At 40.2% G+C, this 27,842-nt stretch overlaps 1 protein-coding gene across 1 annotated transcript in view; it reads right to left on the reverse strand.

Moving 5' to 3' along the window:
- LOC137423140 (transcription initiation factor TFIID subunit 6) overlaps window positions 1-27,842 on the reverse strand; it is a 100,008-nt gene that overhangs the window by 38,240 nt on the left and 33,926 nt on the right. Inside the window, exons 9-11 of the mRNA XM_078774663.1 lie at window positions 26,346-26,423; window positions 26,044-26,145; window positions 8,777-8,959 (exon numbers count right to left, since the gene is read on the reverse strand). Coding sequence (XP_078630789.1) covers window positions 8,777-8,959; window positions 26,044-26,145; window positions 26,346-26,423 — 363 coding nt within the window. The remainder of the gene's footprint in view (window positions 1-8,776; window positions 8,960-26,043; window positions 26,146-26,345; window positions 26,424-27,842) is intronic.

Below are 27,842 nucleotides of genomic sequence, written 5' to 3' on the forward strand. Positions count from 1 at the left end.
TTAAATAGACATAAATGCAAATTTCGCATGTGGAAAAAGTAAGTACACCCTTGGCTCTAATAGGTGGTATTGCCCCCTTTGGCAGAAACAACCTCAAGTAGGCGTTTCTTATAACTGTCTACCAGTCTCTGACATCGACTGGGAGAAATTTTTGCCCACTCCTCCATGCAGAATTCTTTCAGCTGTGCAATGTTTGAGGGGTTTCTTGCATGCACAGCTCGTTTCAAATCCCCCCACAACATCTCGATGGGATTTAGATCCGGGCTTTGACTTGGCCATTCCAGAACCATCCATTTCTTTATTTTCAGCCATTCCTTGGTGGATTTACTGGTATGTTTAGGGTCATTGTCATGTTGCAAGGTCCACCTTCGGTTGAGCTTCAACTTTCCGACAGATGGCCTCACATTATCCTCAAGCACCCTCTGGTACAATGAAGAATTCATAGTGGATTCTATGATGGTGAGCTGCCCAGGCCCTGATGCAGCAAAGCTGCCCCAAACCATAATATTTCCACCACCATGCTTTACATTTGGGATCAGGTTATTGTAGTCAAATGCTGTCTTTGGGTTTCACCAAACATGTCTTCTGGTACTGTGGCCAAATAGCACTACCTTTGACTCATCTGTCCAGAGCACATTGTTCCAGAAGTGCTGGTCTTTGCCTAGGTGTTCATTGGCAAACTTTAGTCTTGTCCTGATGTTCTTTCTGGACAGCAAAGGTTTCCTCCTGGCACACCTCCCATGTAGATCAAATTTGTGCAGCCTCTTTCTAATGGTAGACTCGTGCACTTTGACATCAACAGTGGCAAGAGCTACCTGTAGGTCCCGTGATGACATTCTGGGGTTCTTAGAGACTTCTTTCAGCATCTTGTGGTCTGCTCTCAGGCTGAACTTGCTGGGGCGGCCTGGCCTGAACAAGTTGACAGTTGTTTGGAATCTTCTCCACTTGTCGATGATCTCCCGGACAGTCGAATGATTGATTTCAAATTGTTTGGAGATCTTTTAAAATCCCATTCCCAGACTCGTAGGCATCTATAACCTTATTTCTGAAGGCCTCAGAGAGCTCTTTTGATCTAGGCATGGTGACGCCGCACACTTCAACAACAAAGAGCAAACCAAACTAAATGTCTGAGGTTTAATTAAATAAGACAGGTTCCTCCAAGATCCTCTCTAACGATGTTCTAATCATTTGCACCTGAGCTGGTGCACCTGATTCTAATTTTAGGTATTTGAAGTAGTGATAAATGTAGGGGTGTGCTTACTTTTTCCACATGCGAAATTTGCATTTATGTTTATTTAAATTATACAATGGACTACAAAATGTAAATGTTTCATGATATTTGTTGTATTATATCACCTTTATCTATCAATATTGTTGAAATCAAGATCAAATAGCTGTATGTTGAAATATGTTGAAAAAGTCAAAACTTTACATGGGGTGTACTTACTTTTTCACGTGACTGTATGTACAATTTATTTCAATATTCTGCTAAAATCACTAATAAGATTCAAATGCAGCAGTATAGTGCATCGATTTCCAGGGTTCCGCGCTCCTAACTAAATGGTCACTATGTAACTAGATTTTTGGTAGTGCACCTGAAAATAAATACCTGGTTGTACCTTTGGACGAGCTGGCAGGATAGCCTAGAGGTATACAGACTCGCCTCTGAGCTCTCTAGTCTGGCTTTGAAACTTAACCCAGCTATAAACTGTCATCATGGGGTTTTGCAGGTAAGGCCATCAATATGTGTGCAATTCCTCGTAAGGACATTAAACTGGGCATCCCGTCTGCCAGCATTACTTGGCGGACATTATAGATCCCACGGTGTCCTTTGCGAAGAGTAGGAGAGATATCACCAGCACCATAGCCAAATTACAATTTCTTGCACACTCAGTAACGTATCCTGCATCAGAGTGGCTACCGTTCCAGGATTGTAACCCCGAGCCAATGAAAATGCCTTGGCAGCATCGTGCGCTTAACAACGCGAGGAGTATAAACAAACAAAACAAGCGTTTGCACCTGGACATATTTAGGAGTGTTTGACTAGAAAATGTAAGAGTTCTGAACTCATTTGTCAAAACAATCTCTTTGGTGCAGAGAGAAAAATCAGTCTGGGTGGCCTGACATCACCAGTCGAAGTTAACCAATAACTGCACGTTCACGTCAATGAGCCTCTTCACTCAGTGAAAGTTAACAAGTGAGTAAATGCACAAAGTTGACAAACATGACAACTTGAAAATGTAACAATAAAACTTTTGTGTGTTTAACTTTTTATATCACAGTATCCCTTACAAATATAGTTCCATAACAAGTGGAATTGAAGTGATCAGTGAAAAAAAATGTTTGCCCATTTATATTCCATGGGCCAGAGCAGATATCAGTACCACCTGGGGGGACCAAACCAAAGTAGTACTAAAATGTTTATAGGGTTGATATGAGTGTAATAAGATATGATAGCCTTTTGAGATAGGTAGCTTTGTCAATAATTTTTAAAACTCATTTTTTTGTCATTAGCGCCATTGTGTAATTTGCAAAAAATGAAAGATACGCCAGTGTCAAATTTCTATCTCCACCAATGTGGATTAAAACAATGCAAATAAGGTTATTTCCTTTTGATTAAAAAGCAAAATGCAAAATAAATGTGATTCACACTATTTTTTACATTGTATTGTGTTTACTGCCTGCAATAATTGTATTTATCTTCAGCTGGAAACTTAACATTTTGAATTACAGGTAGATTTAAGCGGTTTTTTTTCACCAATTATACTTATATTATCTTTTCTTTCAAAACTAATATCTTAACCAATATTATCTTTTTGTATGTTGCAGATAGTGTTGTACAGTGATCAGAGTGATGTCGATGGATCAAGGTACCACCCTGCCGAAGAAGCGGCCGTGCACAAACTGTTTTATTCATTGCTCAGACGATGACTCTGATTCCCTGGTGACATTGAGGGACCTGGATTCATGGAAGGCTTTGCTCCGGGCTGCAGAAATCAGACAGCATGCCCCAGTCCTTGACTTGGCAAAAGGACTAAAAGAAGGGGAAGTACCTCAGGTACAGTACCATCGCAAATGCCGCAGCATGTTTACCATGAAGAAGTCTTTGGACTCGATCCTCTCCAAAGGTGCCAGTGTTGAACCCACAGAAGCCGCTTCCAGAAGATCATCATCCAGGACCAGGGATGCACCAAGTAGGCCTACTTCAAGACTGTATGACAAGATCTGCATCTTCTGCCAGAAGCCGAAATACATCAAAGGACAAAAATCAAGGGAACCTCTTATGCAGTGTCTTGAGTTACGAGCAGACGACACCATCCGCAAGGTGGCAATAAAGAAATGTGATCTAAGAGTGCTTGCATTGCTGAGCAGAGACCTAGTTGCCGCAGAGGGGAATTACCACAAGACATGCTACAAAGAGTACACAAGAAGAGTGTCTTCTACCAGCTCTTCAGAAGTACAACAGGAAGAGAGTGAGGCAGCAGATTATGAGGAGACAGAGAGACAAGCCTATGAGGAACTGTTCATGCATGTGAGGACTGAATTCCTCCCAAACCCTGAAATATTGCCTTTAACAGACCTCACAGCCAGGCTTGAGAGATCCATGAACTCCCATGGCATCACCAAGATCAAACCCTCGACAAAGAAGCATGTTCATCGCAAGCTTGAAAGTGAGCTGGAAGGGTCACTTCACTTTGTCTCAAATGAGAAAGGAAGGGTGCTTCTCTATCCAGACAGCCTGTCAATGGATGACCTTGTCAAGGAAGCCCACAACATGAAGCAAGATCTACGTGAAGCACAGTCTATCAAATCCATGGTTGTCCTCACCAAAGCAGCCATACAGCTGAGGAATCAGATCAAGAAACAAGATGTCCAACAGTCATGGCCACCTGATACACAGAAAAGTGTCATCCCTGAAGCTGTCACAAAGTTCCTGTATACCCTGCTGACTGGGGATACTGAGTGTGCAAATCCCTCTGAAAGAGTCCAGCGTCTTGCTGCTTCTTTTGGCAGTGATCTAGTCTTTGCTGTCACCTGTGGCAAGACTAAGCCACCCAAGCACATACTCCTCCCATTTGCTGTGAAGTCACTGACAGGAAACACAGAACTGATACGAAGTCTGAATCCTCTTGGCCATGCTATTTCCTACTCCCAAGTCGAGGAGATTGACACAGCTCTTTGTGTCCAGAAGCTGGAACGCTCAGCAGAGGACATACCACTGCCAGAAGACATGCATCCTGGTGTGTTTACCACCCTGGCCTGGGATAACATTGACCGTCTTGAAGAGACACTGAGTGGAGAAGGCACCTCTCACAGGGTCAATGGCATTGCTGTCCAACCCAAAGTTGCAGGGCCCATGCCACAGAAGGTCCTGCCTGCAGACAGCAAATCCAAGAAGAGGAGCATCAGTCCTGCCCCATTGATGCTTCCAACCTACAATGTTGGACAGCGAACTGGGCCACCTAAGACTGAGACCCTTGATTCCGACACAAACAAAGAAGTTCAAGATGCAAAGAAGAAGAACCATGTATGGCTCCTGACTCGAATGTCAGATCCTGAGAACCAGACCATAAGCAGCTGGACAGGGTTCAACATCCAGATCCGCAATGATGTGACAGTGATCCAGGACACTGTGAGCTACCTTCCCACAATCAATGCTCCTGCAACTGAGATGTCAACTGTGAATGACGTACTGGAGCAAACACTTGGCATCATGCAGTCCTTACAGCTCAACAAGATCGTCTGTGTGTTTGACCAAGCACTCTTTGCCAAGGCTGCTGAGATAGTGTGGAAACATGACAAATTCAAGAACATCATCATCAGGATGGGCGTCTTCCACACAATCTGCAACCTCCTGTCCATCCTAGGGAAGAGATTTGAAGATGCAGGACTCAGAGATGTGTTTGTTGAATCAGGTGTCATTGCAGAAGGGTCTGTGGCTGGGCTGATGGAAGGTCGCAGGTACAACCGGGCAGTTAGAGCACACAAGACTGCATATGAAGCACTGATGAGGCTTGCCTGGAAAGGCTTCCTTCTGTGGATAGAGAACACTCATCCTGAAGACAGCCAACACCTAGAAGAAGCCCTGACGAGCATTGGAGAGTTCCACAACAATGTTTGCCAAGCATCCTTCCAGGACCTGCTTCAGGCTGAATCATGCACACGTATCTTGGAGCTGTTCGAAACCTACCTGAACTCCCTCAGAGATGAGAACAGCCTTGCAGCCTTCTGGATGTCTTACCTAGACATGGTTGAGATTATGCTGGGCCTCCTCCGAGCATCTCGAGAAGGTAACTGGATGCTTCACCTGGCAGCTATTCGAGAGATGATTCCCTGGTGCTTTGCCTATGACAAGGTGAACTACGCCCGGTTCCTGACCTACTACTATGCCACAATGTCTCGGCTACCCATCGAACATTCTGACATCCATGCCCACTTTATGCAAGGTGGGTTTTCTGTGTAGATCGGCTGCAAGAATCCCTTTGGGCGGATACCTGTGGACCAGACGATCGAAGAGACTGTCAACAAGGACACCCAGACACCTGGAGGCACAAAAGGGTTCAGCCTGAAACCTGGAGCTGTGGCTAGATACTACCTGACATCTGAGTACCGAAGCACTTATATGAGACAGCTAAGGGACATGGTTCATGTAGGCCAACATGACAACTTCAGTCATCCTGACCTACAGATGCCAAAAATCAGAAGAGATGAGGCTGACATCCAGTCCATGGTCCCACTGATGGAAACCAGCTGGTTGAATCCATTCAACCTTGACCATGGAGAGCTTGTCAGTCTGTCAACTGGTGCGGTGGCCCCAGCAGAAGTTGCCAAGGACCTTCTCGATGCCCGCAAGGTAGGAGAGGAGGCATATCAAACATTCAAACAAGAGTGCTTGGAAGCAGCTGCCCCAGCTACAACGTTTCATGACAAGATGTCAAAGAAGAAGCTGAAGACGTTTTCAGACATCAGAAAGAAGTCATGTAGTAAAAGCTCTGCCAAAGAAGTAGTCATCAAAGCTGACAGGAAACTGTTTGGCCAGATGATACTAGTTGCCGAAAGCAGGAAACTACACATGAGTGACGTGCTGGCTCATCCACTGGGGCCCCTGCCATGGGCTCTGGCCAATGGTGATGGGTCTCTCCGCAAGACCAACAAAGCTGCCCATGCCAGGGAGTTGGAAAATAATGTTTCTCCAGCAGAAGTCATCCCAGAGCCCTCAGCATCAGTCATTGATGGGATGAGCCTAGTCCATAAACTGAAAGGAAATGAAAAGACCTTCTCACAGCTGGCAGAATCAGCACTGTCTAAAGTCCTCCACGAAGGTGGAAAGAGCCACCGCATTGATGTCGTCTTCGATGTCTACAGAGACACATCCATCAAAAATGCAGAAAGGGTCAACAGGGGAGGAGACACAGCATTGCAGTTCAAGACCATAGCACCTGGGCACAACATTCAACAGTGGAGAAAGTTCATCTCCAGTTCATCTAACAAGACCAGCTTGATCGAGTTCCTTGTGCAGACATGGAAGGGGCCAGAACACAGGCAGAAGCTTGACAACAAGTTACTGTATGTGACCTGTGGACATCAATGTTACAACCCGTCGAAAGAGCACTGGGAGGAGGCCACAGAGCTAAAGTCCTCACAGGAAGAAGCTGACACCCGCATCTTACTACATGGTGTTCATGCAGCAGAATCTGGCATCAGGTCCGTTGTGATCAGTGCAGAAGACACAGATGTCCTCGTGCTGTGCCTGGCTGTTGCCAAGTCCATCCCATGTCCCATGTACATGAAGTGCGGAACCAAGGCCAGGACAAGATACCTTGACATCCAGAAGCTGAGCCATGCTCTGGGAGGTGAGGTGTGTGAGGCACTGATTGGTATGCATGGCTACACAGGCTGTGATACAGTCAGCGCATTTGCTGGACGTGGCAAGTTGGCTGCCTTCAAGCGAATGAAGTCTGACAAGACCTATCTGGAGGCCTTTGCTGAACTTGGTCAGTCATGGGAGGTATCTGGGGAGCTGTTCAGTAAACTCCAAAAGGTCACCTGCCATCTCTACATGCCTTCTGCACAGACTGCCACAGTCAACAAGCTTCGCTACCAACTGTTCTGTGCGAGACGTGGTGAAGTGGAGTCTAGCCAGCTGCCTCCCTGTGAGGACTGTCTCTTCCTGCATGCCCTCCGTGCGAACTATCAAGCGGCCATCTGGAGGAGATGTTTGCAGAGTCACCCATTCATCCCTGACCCCAAGGACTGTGGTTGGACCACAGATGAAGAGGGCAAGCTTGCTGTGCAGTGGATGCGTGGATCACCTGCACCAGAAGCTGTGCTCCAGTTGCTGTCCTGCAAATGTGTGCGCTCATGCAAACTACCGGACTGTACCTGCCTGGCATTTCGCTTGAAGTGCACAGACATGTGCAAACTACAAATCTGCCCCAACCAAGCCAGAGAAAAAGAGCTGGAAGTAGAGTTGTCAGACTCGGACACTGATGATGACACTGATTAACTTGGCAGTGTACAGTCATGTATGAGAGTGTGTATCACGGTAACAGAAATTTCAATTTTGACTTGGGTTATTAAGTGATGACATGATAAGTGACATATTGGTTTTATTTTATTATTTAGGCTTTTCTAAACAGAATAAGGGTGTGAATCCATGTAAATATAAAAAGTTCTTTGAAATGACATTGCCAGAAGTAACAACATTGAGTGTATGAACACATTTATTTCAATTTACCTTCAAGTGTGTGAAACATCCCAGTTCATAAAAAGACACATTTTAAGATTGTTTTCTACTGAAAAATAACTCAAAATGTACTTTTGACTCTTTCCTAACTATCTTAATAAAGTTGTTATTCTTAGAGTAAAGTACAAGGAAAAACGTGTGTTTCGTCTTTTTTGCGCAGGGTATGTTTACATATGAGGTGATAACCACCATTAAGCTACTCATCTACAAAGGCTATCATACCAAAATGTAAACTAGGGACATCTAGCAAGCTGAAAATAGCAATTTGGTTTGGTCCCTCTGGGTGGTACCAATATGTGAAAATTGGGGTCTGGGCTCAAGGACTATTACGGCCATGTTGAAATTTCTCCTGCTTTCTGCTCTTCGGGAAAATACACAGATGTCTACGCTGATCCATTCTCTCAGTTTTATAACACTGAGGCTGCGTGGGTGAAGGCGAATGTCTTAGATAAAATTTAGCACATTCTTTGCTCCAAGATTAGTACAGTTTTAGATTATGGCCATCAATATTACACAACAAACTTTTGGGCAATTTTTCAACCACTTCGTAACAGCCATTGTTTTTAAGAAGACAATTACAGCAAAGCATTTGCTGTCGTTATTTGTGTTGTAAATAAATCAAATATTCCCTTTGGAAGACTGCACCCAAAAGACTACATCTAAATGTTAATGGAATCTTAAGCGAATAGATGAGTGATTAAGTGAGTAATTAAATAGGTGGTAAGTCAGCTGGTTTTCTCAGTTGGGTACCACATTATTACCAAGATTTGAACTCAGAATCATTAAACTATTGCATGTCGATATCTGATTTTTAAATTCCCATTATAAATTGCCAAAATAATTGAAATGAATCAATTTTTTTTTTACAGGAATCATAAATTACAGAAGATATTGTAAGGAAATATACTGTAAAAGTACATTTGCTCAAATAAAGAAAACCCAGTTCACTGGATCCAAACAAAGATATAGGGGCAGAAAAAAGAGTACTTGAATGTAGGTTAACCAAAGCTCAGTGGATGTGCTGTAAACCTTGAGAAGCAATCGAGATAAACGACTTGGTAAAGCAATGACCGGGGATGGATATCTCAAGGCTAATTGGGCCAAAAGCCGGCCCGCAAAGTCACGCAAAGCCCAGTGATTGTCAACGTTGGGCCGTAGGCACAACTGACGAGTCACACAGGCCGAAATCATAGCTGGAAGGAGGAGGTGGAGCTGTGTAGGATCGGGTTGTGAGTGAGAAGACACAATCATGTGAAAACAAAAAACAAAATGGTAGAAATAATTAGACATGATATGAGAAAATTGTAAAACTAGAGCAATGCGACTGCGTTGCCAATATGCCTCCGCGTAGTCCCTGCCCGAGACAACGGGTATATGACCTCGTTGGCTGAAAGGTTTGACTTAAATCCCTTCAGCTGTTCTCAAGTATCATATTTTTAACTGGACATGACAGGTTTCACATCGATCAGTGAAGCGGTTTCGGAGAAGATGGTTTTTTTTAATATCGGCTGTCAAGCTAATATGGCTGCCAAACGACGTGACATGACATCAAAAATGTACACTCTGCATTTGTATGGGTAGGGGATCACATTTTTGAAGTTTCATGTTGATCGGATAAGGTTTGTTTTTCTATCGAAGATGGCTGCCAAACCACGTGACCTACGACGTCATCATTTTCAAACTATATGCAGCAATGGTGTTAGATGACATTTGTAAAACTTTTGCATTGATAGGGTAAGCGGTTTCAGAGATATAATTATTTAATATTTTCCTTCAATCCAATATGGCTGCTACACCATATGACTGATGACGTTTTTGTGATCAACTTTTGATCGCCATGCATAGTCGATGACAATCGTAAAGTTTTGAGTCGATCACTTTCGTGGTTTGGGAGAAGATGTTATTTTTAAGGTTTTAGGTTTAATCCAATATATTTGCCAAACTATGTGACCTACAGTCATGGCCAAAAATATTGGCACCCTTGCACCTTTTTCAAATAACTCACAATTTTCTCCAGAAATAAGGTGAACTTGACAAAAGTGTTTGGTCTCCAAAATTCTTTATTTCACTGTTAATATTACAGAACCTTTGTTTTTGATTCAGAACTTAATATGTATATCCTTTTAAATCAGAAAATAAAAAGAAATGGCATTGACAAAATTATTGACAACCGAGACTTAATATTTGGTAGCACAGCCTTTGGACAAAATAACAGCAGTCAAGCACTTCTTATAGCCATGAATGAGCTTCCTACACCTCTCTACTGGTAGTTTCGCCTACTCTTCTTGTGCAAACTCCTCTAGTTCCCCAGATTTGAAGGGTGCCTTCTCCCAACTACTGTTTTCAGATCTCCGCACAGGTGTTCAATGGGATTTAGATCTGGACTCATTGCTGGCCACTTTAGAACAGTTCATCGTTTTGTCCTGAACCATTCTGGGTGATTTTTGAAGTGTGTTTGGGGTCATTGTCCTGCTGCAAGACCCATGACCTTCGACGGAGAAACAGCTTTCTGGCACTAGGTTGAACATTGCACTCCAAAATGCCTTGGCAATCTCCTGATTTCATGATGCCATGCACACATTCAAGGCACCCAGTGCCAGAGGCAGCACAGCAACCCCCAAAACATCACTGAACCTCCTCCATGTTTAACTGTAGGGAATGTGTTCTTTTCTTTGAAGGCTAAATTTTGTTTTCTGTAAACATAGAGATGATGTGCTTTACCAAGATGATGTGCTTTAATTTGGTCTCATCTGTCCACAGGACATTCTCCCAGAAGGATTTTGGCTTGTTCAGGTGTGTTTTGGCAAACTCCAGTCGGGCTTTCTCAGCGGTGGGGTCCTCCTGGGTCTCCTACCACAGAAACCCTGTTCATTGAGTTGGCGACGGATGGTGCATGTTTAAACTGTCGTACCTTGTGTCTGAAGGTCAGCTTGAATCTGTTTGGCAGTTGATTGAGGTGCTTTCTCCACCATTCGAACAATCATTCGCTGTCATATTCGATCAAGTTTTCTCTTTCTGCCACGTCCAGGAAGGTTGGCTACAGCGCCATGGGCCTTAAACTCCCTGATAACAATGCGTACAGTGGACACAGGAACATCATGGTCTCTGGAGATGGACTTGTAGACTTGAGATTGACCATGCTTGGCTACATTCTTGTGTCTGACCTCCTCAGACAATTCTCTGGTTTTCTTTCTTTTTTCCATGGTCATTGCGATACCACAGTGACACAAAACAGCAGAATGACTCCTTTTCTCTATTGAAACTGGTTGAATGAGTGATTTTTATATTGCAGGTAGCTGCAACTCACCACAGGTGAGTTCAATTCCAAAGTGAAGGAGAATCACCTGCTTGAAATCTAATTATTTTGAATAACATCAAAAAGGTGCCAATAATATTGTCCAGGCCATTTTAGGATTTCTGTGTGGAATAAGCTAAGATTTAGTGATTTTTTCAGCTTTTTGGGTTTTGTTCCACTGAAAACCAAAGAAATACATATGTGGATACCAAAAGATTTTTTAATTTCAATAATTTTGTGGAAGAAATGGTGCATTATTTGAAAAAAGTGCACTGGTGCCAATATTTTCGGCCACGACTGTATGATGTCACAAAATTTAATATTTCAATACAAATGGGTCATAGATCATGTGCATGCAATTTCAGATTTTTAGATTTCAGCAGGTTATTTATAATCTAGCAGGTTATTTGAAATGTAGCAGGTTATTTAGAATGAAGCAGGTTATTTAGAATGTAGTAGGTTATTACATCCGCCACAAAAGGTGGATGGAGGTTATGTTTTCACCCCTGTCTGTCTGCTGTTTGTTTGTCCGTTTGTGAACAAAAATCTCAAAAAGTGATGGACGGATTCGGACGAAATTTGGCAGAGATGTAGCGTATGTGACAAGGGCGAAATGATTAGATTTTTGTGAAGATCCGGATTCGGATCCAGCTACTAGAACTTTCAAAGTGATTCTTCACCATTGGGAGATAGGTCCAAAAACGATAGACAGTATAGCAGGATATCTCAAAAAGCTGTGGACGGACTTGGACGAAATTTGGTGGACCGATCGATTGGGTTTCGGGCAAGGACGATTCGATTAAATTTTGGTGAAAATCCGCTAGTCGAATTTTTCAAGCGATTCTTTACCATTGAGTGATATGGCCAACCAGGCGGAGGTATGCTCTCTACTGAGTGCCGTTCTAGTTTAGAATGTAGTGGGTTATTTAGAATGAAGCACGTTATTTAAAATGAAGCAGGTTATTTAGAATGAAGTAGGTTACTTAGAATGTAGTAGGTTATTTAGAATGTAGCAGGTTATTTAGAATGTAGTAGGTTATTTAGAATGTAGGCAGTTATTTAGAATGTAGTAGGTTATTTAGAATGTAGTAGGTTATTTAGAATGTAGAAGGTTATTGAGAATGAAGCAGGTTATTTAGAATGTAGCAGGTTATTTAGAATGTAGCAGGTTACTTAGAATGTAGTAGGTTATTTAGAATGTAGCAGGTTATTTAGAATGTAGTAGGTTATTTAGAATGTAGCAGGTTATTTAGAATGTAGCAGGTTATTTAGAATGTAGTAGGTTATTTAGAATGTAGTAGGTTATTTAGAATGTAGCAGGTTATTTAGAATGTAGCAGGTTATTTAGAATGTAGCAGGTTATTTAGAATGTAGCAGGTTATTTAGAATGTAGCAGATTATTTAGAATGCAGTAGGTTATTTAGAATGTAGCAGATTATTTAGAATGTAGCAGGTTATTTAGAATGTAGTAGGTTATTTATAATGTAGTCGGTTATTTAGAATGTAGCATGTTATTTAGAATGTAGCAGGTTATTTAGAATGTAGCAGGTTATTTAGAATGTAGCAGATTATTTAGAATGTAGTAGGTTATTTAGAATGTAGTAGGTTATTTATAATGTAGTCGGTTATTTAGAATGTAGCATGTTATTTAGAATGTAGCAGGTTATTTAGAATGTAGCAGGTTATTTAGAATGTAGCAGGTTATTTAGAATGTTGCAGATTATTTAGAATGTAGCAGGTTATTTAGAATGTTGTCGGTTATTTAGAATGTAGCAGGTTATTTAGAATGTAGTAGGTTATTTAGAATGTAGCAGGTTATTTAGAATGTAGTAGGTTATTTATAATGTAGTCGGTTATTTAGAATGTAGCATGTTATTTAGAATGTAGCAGGTTATTTAGAATGTAGCAGGTTATTTAGAATGTAGCAGGTTATTTAGAATGTTGCAGATTATTTAGAATGTAGCAGGTTATTTAGAATGAAGCAGGTTATTTAGAATGTAGTAGGTTATTTAGAATGTAGCAGATTATTTAGAATGTAGTAGGTTATTTAGAATGTGGTCGGTTATTTAGAATGTAGCAGGTTATTTAGAATGTAGCAGATTATTTAGAATGTAGCAGGTTATTTAGAATGTAGTAGGTTATTTAGAATGTAGCAGATTATTTAGAATGTAGCAGGTTATTTAGAATGTAGCAGATTATTTAGAATGTAGTCGGTTATTTAGAATGAAGCACGTTATTTAAAATGAAGCAGGCTATTTAGAATGAAGTAGGTTACATAGAATGTAGTAGGTTATTTAAAATGAAGCAGGTTATTTCGAATGTAGTAGGTTATTTAGAATTAAAAAAAAAAAAAAACCACCTTTAGAGGCCTTTTTCCATGCAAGCGGGGGTTGGCCTTTTTCGGGAACCGTGGTTGTTGTTTTTCGGTCCCCTTTTTGAAGCAATGTTTTATGGCCGGATGCCCTTCCTGACGCCAACCCTTTTTGCCGCCTTTAACGACAAGCAGGGAATTACCAGTGAACTGGTACTCAATTTGCCGACCTCGGAAGGATGACAGGCTGAGTCAACCCCCCTGGCGTTAATTCAGCGATTGGACCGGGATTCGAACCCAGGATCCTAGGATCCTAAGCCGGCACCCTAGCCGCTAGCCCAACACCAGGGATCCCATCAGGGAAGATCCCAGGTAGATCAGGGAAGATCCCAGGGAAAGAAAACAAAAGCAGGATTTAGAATGTAGGAGGTTATTTAGAATGTAGCAGATTATTTAGAATGTAGCAGATTATTTCGAATGTAGTAGGTTATTTAGAATGTAGGAGGTTATTTAGAATGTAGCAGATTATTTAGAATGCAGCAGATTATTTAGAATGTAGCAGGTTATTTAGTATGTAGCAGGTTATTTAGAATGCAGCAGCTTATTTAGAATGTAGCAGGTTATTTAGAATGTAGTAGGTTATTTAGAATGTAGTAGGTTATTTAGAATGTAGCAGGTTATTTAGAATGTAGTAGGTTATTTAGAATGTAGTAGGTTATTTAGAATGTAGTAGGTTATTTAGAATGTAGTAGGTTATTTAGCATGTAGTAGGTTATTTAGAATGTAGCAGGTTATTTAGAAAGTAGTTGGTTATTTAGAATGTAGTAGGTTATTTAGAATGTAGGAGGTTATTTAGAATGTAGCAGGTTATTTAGAATGTAGTAGGTTATTTAGAATGTAGTAGGTTATTTAGAATGTAGTAGGTTATTTAGAATGTAGTAGGTTATTTAGAATGTAGTTGGTTATTTAGAATGTAGCAGGTTATTTAGAATGTAGTAGGTTATTTAGAATGTAGTAGGTTATTTAGAATGTAGTAGGTTATTTAGAATGTAGCAGGTTATTTAGAAAGTAGGCGGTTATTTAGAATGTAGTAGGTGATTTAGAATGTAGTAGGTTATTTAGAATGTAGCAGGTTATTTAGAATGTAGTAGGTTATTTAGAATGTAGTAGGTTATTTAGAATGTAGCAGGTTATTTAGAATGTCGCAGGTTATTTAGAATGTAGCAGGTTATTTAGAATGTCGCAGGTTATTTAGAATGTAGTAGGTTATTTAGAATGTAGTAGGTTATTTAGAATGTAGTAGGTTATTTAGAATGTAGTAGGTTATTTAGAATGTAGTAGGTTATTTAGAATGTAGTGAGTTATTTGGAATGTAGTAGGTTATTTGGAATGTAGTAGGTTATTTAGAATGTAGTAGGTTATTTAGAATGTAGTAGGTTATTTAGAATGTAGTAGGTTATTTAGAATGTAGTAGGTTATTTAGAATGTAGTAGGTTATTTAGAATGTAGCAGGTTAGTTAGAATGTAGCAGGTTATTTAGAATGTAGCAGGTTATTTAGAATGTAGCAGGTTATTTAGAATGTAGCAGGTTATTTAGAATGTAGCAGGTTATTTAGAATGTAGTAGGTTATTTAAAATGTAGTAGGTTATTTAGAATGTAGTAGGTTATTTAGAATGTAGTAGGTTATTGAGAATGTAGTAGGTTATTTAGAATGTAGTAGGTTATTTAGAATGTAGCAGGTTATTTAGAATGTAGTAGGTTATTTAGAATTTAAAAAAACCCCCAAAAAAAACCACCTTTAGAGGCCATAATACATTCTCGTAGGTTATTTAGAATGTAGTAGGTTATTTAGAATGTAGCAGGTTATTTAGAATGTAGCAGGTTATTTGGAATGTAATAGGTTATTTAGAATGTAGTAGGTTATTTAGAATGTAGCAGGTTATTTAGAATGTAGCAGGTTATTTAGAATGTAGCAGGTTTTTTTTTGTTTTTTTTTGTGTACAAGATCGAGGCTCGTCGTGAAAGAGCGAACATTAATCACACAGAAAGACAAACAGACACATAAAACAAATAACATCGGGAGCGGTAGACAAGATGGGGAGAGAGGGGGAAGGACACAAACACAACATTTGAGAGCAGGGACCGAGAGACATGGAGACATCGAGAGATCTGTGGGAGGGAGAGGGCTTTGGGGGGGAGGCATGTGAAGGGGGGGGTGGGGGTGGGAGAGGTATAAACATATGGACACTGCCAGGACTTCCAGGAAAGAAGTTGGAATTTCAAACAAGGTGGATCTGGGGTGAATTAGTGGGGGTAGAAAAGATCAAGGTTTTGGATGGGGGAAGATAAGAGATGGTGGTGAACAGCTGTTTTAAAGACCTGGAGGGAGGAGTGGGATTGAAGGGAGTGTGGGAGTTTGTTCCAGAGGTGGGAGAAAAGAGGAATGAAAGAGTGAAGGTGAGCAGAGAGCCGAGATTTCGGCAGTTTAACCATCAGAGGGTTGCTGGCAGATCTTGTGCGACCTGTAGGAATATTTGGGGGACAGAGCACAGAGAGAGCTGGGGGAGCAAGGCCGGAGAGGAGTCGGTAGAAGACAGAAAGACCACCTACCTGCCTGCGGTGAGTGAGTGAAAGGCCCTCAGAGATAGCTTCATCGCGGGAGATTCCAATGATTTTGAAAGCTTTGGATTCAATAGCGTGAAGCCGAGCCAGGTGTGAGGCAGGAGCACCAGCCCATAGGGGAGAACAGTATTCCATTGAGCTGCGGATGAAAGCCTTGCATGTGGTGAGGAGCTCAGGTGTGCCGAGGAAGGACTTCGCACGACGGAGGATGCCCAGTCGGGGACTGGCTTTGGAGGCCAGCTTGGAAATGTGGTTTTCCCAAGAAAGATCATGGCAGATAGTGAGACCCAAAAGCTTGAGCGACAGAACTTCTTGGAGAGGATTGTTGAGAAAGTAGATGGGAGGGTTGTCCAGTCGATCTTTTCGGAGAGACATAGTAAGAGAGTGAGATTTGTCAGGATTGAAAGACATGTTCCACTTGTTAGACCAGTCTGTGATTTTGTCCAGGTCTTCAGAGAGTGAGGAGGCTGCAGACTGCCGATCTGAGGGAAGAGGAATGGAGCGGCAGAGAGTGGAGTCATCAGCAAAGAGATAGAGAGGATTTTCCAGAGAGTCGGAGAGATCATTGATAAAGACCAGAAAAAGCACAGGGCCCAGCACACTGCCTTGGGGAACTCCAGCCTGAACAGGAAGGGGAGATGAGAGAAATCCATTCAGGGCCACACGTTGACTACGACCAGAGAGGAAGTCCGCAAGCCATGCATGGAGATTTCCATGGATACCATAGGAGGAGAGTTTTGTGAGCAGAGCTGGGTGCCAGACCGTATCGAAGGCACGTGATATGTCAAGGGAGACAGCTCTGATTTCCTGTTTGGCATTGAGGACCTCCATCCATTGTTGAGACAGCAGAAGCAGCATGTCCAGAGTAGAGTGACCTGGTCTGAAACCAAATTGATGATCAGAGATCAAGCCATTGGAGAAGAGGAAAGATTTCATATCCGAAGCAATGATGGATTCCATGACTTTGCTGATAATTGGGAGCAGGCTGATTGGTCTGTAGTTGCAAGGATCTGTTTTTGCACCTTTTTTGTGTAAAGCGGTAATGTTAGCTGATTTCCAGGATGCTGGCAGATGACCTTGAGCAAAAGATAGGGTGAAAAGAACAGAGAGAGGGTGAGATAGAGCGGCAGAGCAGGATTTTAGGACCCGTGGGCTGATGCCGTCTGGTCCAGTTGCAGAATCAGAGTCGAGGTTTGACAAAAACTCCTCCACCTTGTCAGGAGAGAAGGACACAGAGTCCAGGAGCAGTTGGGTTCGACTGGGAAAGGTGGGAACAGAGAGAGATGGGTTTGGGACGAAGGATTTTGAGGCAAACACAGAGTTGAGGCATTCGGCTTTGTCACGTGCGATGTCAACTGTGTGGCCATTTGAGGTAAGGGAGGGGATGGAGGGGGAACAAACACCAGAAACGGATTTGACCAGACACCACCAGGATTTGGAGGAAGGAGACAGGTTTGAGAGTTCATTCTTGAGTGAGGAGAGATAGTGCTTCCTGGCACTCCTGAGGGTAGACACACACTTGTTCCGAGCTTGGTGGAAGGAACTGAGATTGCCTTCAGTTGGATTAGCCTTCCAAGAGGCAAAGGCAAGTTGTTTCAGGGCAACTGCCTCACCACAAGATTCAGTGTACCATGGACGGGAGGAAGGGTAAGACAACTGAAGGCGAGATGGGATAAATCTGTGCATGAGAGAGATCAGTTTGCTTTGGAAGAATTCCCAGGAAGAATTGATGTCAGAGGCAGTGGAGATGGGAGACCAATCCAGACGATTGATGGCTGCTTGAAGACCGTCCCAGTCGGCCTGAGTGAAATGCCAGACTCGTCGACGCTGAGGAGGCTCTCTGAGAATGGCCAGAGAGATGTCCACTTTGACAAGCACATGATCAGAAGAACCGATTGGAGCAGAAGAAGAGCAGCAGACATTAGCAGGGAAGTTTGTCATAACCAAGTCTAGAAGAGAAGATACTCCATTGGCTGAGATCCGGGTCGGGAAATTGACAGATTGTGTCAATCCCAGTGGATGGGATTCCAGGTTATTTAGAATGTAGCAGGTTATTTAGAATGTAGTAGGTTATTTAGAATGTAGTAGGTTATTTAGAATGTAGCAGGTTATTTAGAATGTAGTAGGTTATTTAGAATGTAGCAGGTTATTTAGAATGTAGTAGGTTATTTAGAATGTAGTAGGTTATTTAGAATGTAGCAGGTTATTTAGAATGTAGTAGGTTATTTAGAATGTAGTAGGTTATTTAGAATGTAGTAGGTTATTTAGAATGTAGTAGGTTATTTAGAATGTAGCAGGTTATTTAGAATGTAGTAGGTTATTTAGAATGTAGTAGGTTATTCAGAATGTAGTATGTTATTTAGAATGTAGCAGGTTATTCAGAATGTAGTAGGTTATTTAGAATGTAGCAGGTTATTTAGAATGTAGAAGGTTATTTAGAATGTTGTCGGTTATTTAGAATGTAGCTGGTTATTTAGAATGTAGCAGGTTATTTAGAATGTAGTAGGTTATTTAGAATGTAGCAGGTTATTTCGAATGAAGCAGGTCATTTAGAATGTAGTAGGTTATTTAGAATGTAGTAGGTTATTTAGAATGTAGTAGGTTATTTAGAATGTAGTAGGTTATTTAGAATGTAGTAGGTTATTTAGAATGTAGTCGGTTATTTAGAATGTAGTAGGTTATTTAGAATGTAGTAGGTTATTTAGAATGTAGTAGGTTATTTAGAATGTAGTCGGTTATTTTGAATGTAGTAGGTTATTTAGAATGTAGTAGGTTATTTAGAATGTAGTAGGTTATTTAGAATGTAGTAGGTTATTTAGAATGTAGTAGGTTATTTAGAATGTAGTAGGTTATTTAGAATGTAGTAGGTTATTTAGAATGTAGTAGGTTATTTTGAATGTAGTAGGTTATTTAGAATGTAGTAGGTTATTTAGAATGTAGTAGGTTATTTAGAATGTAGTAGGTTATTTAGAATGTAGTAGGTTATTTAGAATGTAGTAGGTTATTTAGAATATAGTCAGCTATTTAGAATGTTGCAGGTTATGTAGAATGTAGAAGGTTATTTAGAATGTAGTAGGTTATTTAGAATGCAGTAGGTTATTTAGAATGTAGCAGGTTATTTGGAATGTAATAGGTTATTTAGAATGTAGCAGGTTATTCAGAATGTAGCAGGTTATTTAGAATGTAGTAGGTTATTTAGAATGCAGTAGGTTATTTAGAATGTTGCAGGTTATGTAGAATGTTGTAGGTTATTTAGAATGTAGCAGGTTATTTAGAATGTAGTAGGTTATTTAGAATGCAGTAGGTTATTTCGAATGCAGTAAGTTATTTAGAATGTTGCAGGTTATGTAGAATGTAGAAGGTTATTTATAATGTAGTAGGTTATTTAGAATGTAGCATGTTATTTAGAATGTAGTAGGTTATTTAGAATGTAGCAGGTTATTTATAATGCAGTAGGTTATTTAGAATGTTGTCGGTTATTTAGAATGTTGTCGGTTATTTAGAATGTAGCAGGTTATTTAGAATGTAGTAGGTTATTTAGAATGTAGCAGGTTATTTAGAATGCAGTAGGTTATTTAGAATGTTGCAGGTTATGTAGAATGTAGAAGGTTATTTATAATGTTGAAGGTTATTTAGAATGTAGCATGTTATTTAGAATGTAGCAGGTTATTTAGAATGTAGTAGGTTATTTAGAATGTAGCATGTTATTTAGAATGTAGTAGGTTATTTAGAATGTAGTAGGTTATTTAGAATGTAGTAGGTTATTTAGAATGTTGTCGGTTATTTAGAATGTTGTCGGTTATTTAGAATGTAGCAGGTTATTTAGAATGTAGTAGGTTATTTAGAATGTAGCAGGTTATTTAGAATGCAGTAGGTTATTTAGAATGTTGCAGGTTATGTAGAATGTAGAAGGTTATTTATAATGTTGAAGGTTATTTAGAATGTAGCATGTTATTTAGAATGTAGCAGGTTATTTAGAATGTAGTAGGTTATTTAGAATGTAGCATGTTATTTAGAATGTAGTAGGTTATTTAGAATGTAGTAGGTTATTTAGAATGTAGTAGGTTATTTAGAATGCAGTAGGTTATTTAGAATGTTGCAGGTTATGTAGAATGTAGAAGGTTATTTATAATGTAGTCGGTTATTTAGAATGTAGCATGTTATTTAGAATGTAGCAGGTTATTTAGAATGTAGCAGGTTATTTAGAATGTAGCAGGTTATTTGGAATGTAATAGGTTATTTAGAATGTAGTAGGTTATTTAGAATGTAGCAGGTTATTTAGAATGTAGCAGGTTATTTAGAATGTAGCAGGTTTTTTTTTGTTTTTTTTTGTGTACAAGATCGAGGCTCGTCGTGAAAGAGCGAACATTAATCACACAGAAAGACAAACAGACACATAAAACAAATAACATCGGGAGCGGTAGACAAGATGGGGAGAGAGGGGGAAGGACACAAACACAACATTTGAGAGCAGGGACCGAGAGACATGGAGACATCGAGAGATCTGTGGGAGGGAGAGGGCTTTGGGGGGGAGGCATGTGAAGGGGGGGTGGGGGTGGGAGAGGTATAAACATATGGACACTGCCAGGACTTCCAGGAAAGAAGTTGGAATTTCAAACAAGGTGGATCTGGGGTGAATTAGTGGGGGTAGAAAAGATCAAGGTTTTGGATGGGGGAAGATAAGAGATGGTGGTGAACAGCTGTTTTAAAGACCTGGAGGGAGGAGTGGGATTGAAGGGAGTGTGGGAGTTTGTTCCAGAGGTGGGAGAAAAGAGGAATGAAAGAGTGAAGGTGAGCAGAGAGCCGAGATTTCGGCAGTTTAACCATCAGAGGGTTGCTGGCAGATCTTGTGCGACCTGTAGGAATATTTGGGGGACAGAGCACAGAGAGAGCTGGGGGAGCAAGGCCGGAGAGGAGTCGGTAGAAGACAGAAAGACCACCTACCTGCCTGCGGTGAGTGAGTGAAAGGCCCTCAGAGATAGCTTCATCGCGGGAGATTCCAATGATTTTGAAAGCTTTGGATTCAATAGCGTGAAGCCGAGCCAGGTGTGAGGCAGGAGCACCAGCCCATAGGGGAGAACAGTATTCCATTGAGCTGCGGATGAAAGCCTTGCATGTGGTGAGGAGCTCAGGTGTGCCGAGGAAGGACTTCGCACGACGGAGGATGCCCAGTCGGGGACTGGCTTTGGAGGCCAGCTTGGAAATGTGGTTTTCCCAAGAAAGATCATGGCAGATAGTGAGACCCAAAAGCTTGAGCGACAGAACTTCTTGGAGAGGATTGTTGAGAAAGTAGATGGGAGGGTTGTCCAGTCGATCTTTTCGGAGAGACATAGTAAGAGAGTGAGATTTGTCAGGATTGAAAGACATGTTCCACTTGTTAGACCAGTCTGTGATTTTGTCCAGGTCTTCAGAGAGTGAGGAGGCTGCAGACTGCCGATCTGAGGGAAGAGGAATGGAGCGGCAGAGAGTGGAGTCATCAGCAAAGAGATAGAGAGGATTTTCCAGAGAGTCGGAGAGATCATTGATAAAGACCAGAAAAAGCACAGGGCCCAGCACACTGCCTTGGGGAACTCCAGCCTGAACAGGAAGGGGAGATGAGAGAAATCCATTCAGGGCCACACGTTGACTACGACCAGAGAGGAAGTCCGCAAGCCATGCATGGAGATTTCCATGGATACCATAGGAGGAGAGTTTTGTGAGCAGAGCTGGGTGCCAGACCGTATCGAAGGCACGTGATATGTCAAGGGAGACAGCTCTGATTTCCTGTTTGGCATTGAGGACCTCCATCCATTGTTGAGACAGCAGAAGCAGCATGTCCAGAGTAGAGTGACCTGGTCTGAAACCAAATTGATGATCAGAGATCAAGCCATTGGAGAAGAGGAAAGATTTCATATCCGAAGCAATGATGGATTCCATGACTTTGCTGATAATTGGGAGCAGGCTGATTGGTCTGTAGTTGCAAGGATCTGTTTTTGCACCTTTTTTGTGTAAAGCGGTAATGTTAGCTGATTTCCAGGATGCTGGCAGATGACCTTGAGCAAAAGATAGGGTGAAAAGAACAGAGAGAGGGTGAGATAGAGCGGCAGAGCAGGATTTTAGGACCCGTGGGCTGATGCCGTCTGGTCCAGTTGCAGAATCAGAGTCGAGGTTTGACAAAAACTCCTCCACCTTGTCAGGAGAGAAGGACACAGAGTCCAGGAGCAGTTGGGTTCGACTGGGAAAGGTGGGAACAGAGAGAGATGGGTTTGGGACGAAGGATTTTGAGGCAAACACAGAGTTGAGGCATTCGGCTTTGTCACGTGCGATGTCAACTGTGTGGCCATTTGAGGTAAGGGAGGGGATGGAGGGGGAACAAACACCAGAAACGGATTTGACCAGACACCACCAGGATTTGGAGGAAGGAGACAGGTTTGAGAGTTCATTCTTGAGTGAGGAGAGATAGTGCTTCCTGGCACTCCTGAGGGTAGACACACACTTGTTCCGAGCTTGGTGGAAGGAACTGAGATTGCCTTCAGTTGGATTAGCCTTCCAAGAGGCAAAGGCAAGTTGTTTCAGGGCAACTGCCTCACCACAAGATTCAGTGTACCATGGACGGGAGGAAGGGTAAGACAACTGAAGGCGAGATGGGATAAATCTGTGCATGAGAGAGATCAGTTTGCTTTGGAAGAATTCCCAGGAAGAATTGATGTCAGAGGCAGTGGAGATGGGAGACCAATCCAGACGATTGATGGCTGCTTGAAGACCGTCCCAGTCGGCCTGAGTGAAATGCCAGACTCGTCGACGCTGAGGAGGCTCTCTGAGAATGGCCAGAGAGATGTCCACTTTGACAAGCACATGATCAGAAGAACCGATTGGAGCAGAAGAAGAGCAGCAGACATTAGCAGGGAAGTTTGTCATAACCAAGTCTAGAAGAGAAGATACTCCATTGGCTGAGATCCGGGTCGGGAAATTGACAGATTGTGTCAATCCCAGTGGATGGGATTCCAGGTTATTTAGAATGTAGCAGGTTATTTAGAATGTAGTAGGTTATTTAGAATGTAGTAGGTTATTTAGAATGTAGCAGGTTATTTAGAATGTAGTAGGTTATTTAGAATGTAGCAGGTTATTTAGAATGTAGTAGGTTATTTAGAATGTAGTAGGTTATTTAGAATGTAGCAGGTTATTTAGAATGTAGTAGGTTATTTAGAATGTAGTAGGTTATTTAGAATGTAGTAGGTTATTTAGAATGTAGTAGGTTATTTAGAATGTAGCAGGTTATTTAGAATGTAGTAGGTTATTTAGAATGTAGTAGGTTATTCAGAATGTAGTATGTTATTTAGAATGTAGCAGGTTATTCAGAATGTAGTAGGTTATTTAGAATGTAGCAGGTTATTTAGAATGTAGAAGGTTATTTAGAATGTTGTCGGTTATTTAGAATGTAGCTGGTTATTTAGAATGTAGCAGGTTATTTAGAATGTAGTAGGTTATTTAGAATGTAGCAGGTTATTTCGAATGAAGCAGGTCATTTAGAATGTAGTAGGTTATTTAGAATGTAGTAGGTTATTTAGAATGTAGTAGGTTATTTAGAATGTAGTAGGTTATTTAGAATGTAGTAGGTTATTTAGAATGTAGTCGGTTATTTAGAATGTAGTAGGTTATTTAGAATGTAGTAGGTTATTTAGAATGTAGTAGGTTATTTAGAATGTAGTCGGTTATTTTGAATGTAGTAGGTTATTTAGAATGTAGTAGGTTATTTAGAATGTAGTAGGTTATTTAGAATGTAGTAGGTTATTTAGAATGTAGTAGGTTATTTAGAATGTAGTAGGTTATTTAGAATGTAGTAGGTTATTTAGAATGTAGTAGGTTATTTTGAATGTAGTAGGTTATTTAGAATGTAGTAGGTTATTTAGAATGTAGTAGGTTATTTAGAATGTAGTAGGTTATTTAGAATGTAGTAGGTTATTTAGAATGTAGTAGGTTATTTAGAATATAGTCAGCTATTTAGAATGTTGCAGGTTATGTAGAATGTAGAAGGTTATTTAGAATGTAGTAGGTTATTTAGAATGCAGTAGGTTATTTAGAATGTAGCAGGTTATTTGGAATGTAATAGGTTATTTAGAATGTAGCAGGTTATTCAGAATGTAGCAGGTTATTTAGAATGTAGTAGGTTATTTAGAATGCAGTAGGTTATTTAGAATGTTGCAGGTTATGTAGAATGTTGTAGGTTATTTAGAATGTAGCAGGTTATTTAGAATGTAGTAGGTTATTTAGAATGCAGTAGGTTATTTCGAATGCAGTAAGTTATTTAGAATGTTGCAGGTTATGTAGAATGTAGAAGGTTATTTATAATGTAGTAGGTTATTTAGAATGTAGCATGTTATTTAGAATGTAGTAGGTTATTTAGAATGTAGCAGGTTATTTATAATGCAGTAGGTTATTTAGAATGTTGTCGGTTATTTAGAATGTTGTCGGTTATTTAGAATGTAGCAGGTTATTTAGAATGTAGTAGGTTATTTAGAATGTAGCAGGTTATTTAGAATGCAGTAGGTTATTTAGAATGTTGCAGGTTATGTAGAATGTAGAAGGTTATTTATAATGTTGAAGGTTATTTAGAATGTAGCATGTTATTTAGAATGTAGCAGGTTATTTAGAATGTAGTAGGTTATTTAGAATGTAGCATGTTATTTAGAATGTAGTAGGTTATTTAGAATGTAGTAGGTTATTTAGAATGTAGTAGGTTATTTAGAATGTTGTCGGTTATTTAGAATGTTGTCGGTTATTTAGAATGTAGCAGGTTATTTAGAATGTAGTAGGTTATTTAGAATGTAGCAGGTTATTTAGAATGCAGTAGGTTATTTAGAATGTTGCAGGTTATGTAGAATGTAGAAGGTTATTTATAATGTTGAAGGTTATTTAGAATGTAGCATGTTATTTAGAATGTAGCAGGTTATTTAGAATGTAGTAGGTTATTTAGAATGTAGCATGTTATTTAGAATGTAGTAGGTTATTTAGAATGTAGTAGGTTATTTAGAATGTAGTAGGTTATTTAGAATGCAGTAGGTTATTTAGAATGTTGCAGGTTATGTAGAATGTAGAAGGTTATTTATAATGTAGTCGGTTATTTAGAATGTAGCATGTTATTTAGAATGTAGCAGGTTATTTAGAATGTAGCAGGTTATTTAGAATGTAATAGGTTATTTAGAATGTAGCAGGTTATTTAGAATGTAGCAGGTTATTTACAATGTAGCAGGTTATTTAGAATGTCATGGGTTATTTAGAATGTAGTAGGTTACTTAGAATGTTGCAGGTTATGTAGAATGTAGAAGGTTATTTTGAATGTTGTAGGTTATTTAGAATGTAGCAGGTTATTTTGAGTGTAGCATGTTATTTGTGTGTTGCATGTTATTGAATATGAAGCAGGTTATTTAAATCTTAACAGGTATTTTGAAATGCAACTTTATTTCAGGATTTTTGAATTTGCGTTTAAACAAATTTAAAATTCAGCTGAGAAACATAATTCTCTGATTTCTACTGTTGTTTGTATTCAAATATAGATGGGAAGAAGACTTTGCTTTTTTATATCAAGGCTATCAAGTATGCAAAATGGTACAGTATTCAGTGCAATCACCATTAATGTGCAACTTCCTATGTCTGTGTGGCAGTCTGCTTTTAGGTGCTGAATGCATGAAATGAGTCAAGAGGACCACCAATTTCTTTCAACACGGAAGGTTAAGGTCAAAATAAAAACTTTCAATTCTTCATCTAATTGATGCAAACGCTCAAACTCGCATTGTCTTCTTGCGAAACGCACATGTGTAGTCCTTGCTCTGCGTCTTTCCCAACCGATGTAATGACGCACCTCAGTTGGGTGATGATGAGTAGATTCAAACAAAGCACTAATACTATAATGTCAAAATAACCCTTGATTGGGTGACCCAACTTGTGTATGCATAATTTGGAAAAGCAAGAATGTCACAAAAATGATTAAAGTCGCAACAAAATATTATGGAAACATTAAAACTTTTTTTCCAGTTAAAACAGTGGGACACACACAGAGCACAAGGAGATTCCTTCTTGTGAATACTAACTTGGTTATCCAAGGAAATGTTGGGGTTGTCCATCAGAGCCTTCACCATCCTTATGAGGTAGATGGACATTGCCAAGTTTTTACGGCACACATTTACCCGCACCTGCACACAATTGCAATATGTACATCCCCAAAAGCACCAGAGCATCAAAGTGCATGACTGACACTATCTCCACTGTCAATTTGATGGTACAATTCAGTAAAGGCAATACAACATATAACATATGAATAACATATGCATGTAAATAAGTTTCCAGCAAATCATTATCCAGAATGAAAGTTAACAAAATCAAGACTCGTTACCCCCTCGAGGATGAAGATGGCAAAGTGCGACAAAAGTGGAACCAGGGCGACTTCAGTGGCCAAGCTGTGCAAAGCTTTCTGCATAATCATGGAAAACAGATCAGCATTAAAGATGAAAAATTATTAAATCAATAAAGATTAAAATTAAAGATTAAAGGGTGAATGATTAAAGGGTGAATGGTGTGATTGTGAATGATGTGATGTGAATGGGTGACTGTGAATGATTAAAATCATTAAAGATTAAAGGTTGAATGAATGAATGAATGAAAAAGTTAAAGGGTGAGAAAAGTAAAATGGTCCGAGTGAAAAAGCAGGGTTTCAAAGGCACGCTCCATTAAATGTCATTTTTGAGTGTCAATTTACATCATATAATGAGTAGGTTTTTCCCATTGGACTAATGTTTTCAGGAATTATATGAATGTTTCTACAAAACAAATAACAATGTGCACGGCATTGGCGTGTCACTTTACTTTGCCAAAACTCACGCTGTAGTGATTCTAGCTTGTAGCAAGTTTTGCCTTTTAAAGAGAAACCAGCTCGTTAGCAAGGCCGGGAGTTAAAGCCATTGGTTTTGAAAATGGCAACACAGACTGGTGATTTTATTTTTGCAAATTACAATCCGTTTTATTTATTTATTAAATCCGTTAATTAGGTGTGGATGTATGGTGTTATCAGCAAACCGTTGATCAAACCCAAGAGGAGTTGAGTTATCAGATTATAATTCAAATTAAGTCATACATACAGAAATCTTTCGATATAGTGATGAATACCGAAAACCAACAGCCATGCACAGCAATCAAGATCAGTGAGGGGTGTTTTCTGGAGCAAGCAAGAAGCCGCAAAATAACAGTAACAACAACAGTGAAGTGAAGTAACACAGTGAAAATAACACAAGTGAAACAATAGTGAAAGAACAGCGAAGACACACCTTCCAAAAGTGCACAGAGTGCCCCTTTCTAGTTACCCTGCGCTCGCAAAGCGAAAAGCGGGGTTAAGCATTCAGGTACGTAAGTACGTACGTGTCAGCATTTCAGTAAAGTAAAGTGTGTGCAGTCAGCATTTTAAAAATTCATTTTCTCGGCAAACGTTGGTCCGATTGACATGAAATTTTCACCACTGGAGGGCCTCCTCCTGTAGAATATTTTAGTGAATATTATGACGTCACAGGTCACGTGGTACGCGCGCCATCTTGGAAAAAAAAAACTTTGCACCTCCATATCTCAAAACCCGCTGCACAGGAATAATTGAGACAGGTTTCATTGCAAAGAACTCTCCATGCAGAATAACACATGTGAATTATGACTTCATAGGTGCCACCATTATGATCGACGAGTAGAAAACTTTATCCGATCAGGATGAAATTTCTTGAGCATCTTCTCGGTATAAATTGATGCAGAAATAAAATTATAATGACGTCGTAGGTCACGTGGTTCGGCCGCCATATTGTTTTGAGTGAAAAGCCTGAAAAACCACTAAAATCCCATTTTCTCCAAAACG

Source organism: Myxine glutinosa, chromosome 3, assembly GCF_964187855.1.
Source record: "Myxine glutinosa chromosome 3, kmMyxGlut1.1, whole genome shotgun sequence".
In the NCBI taxonomy this organism is placed as follows: Eukaryota; Metazoa; Chordata; class Myxini; order Myxiniformes; family Myxinidae; genus Myxine; species Myxine glutinosa.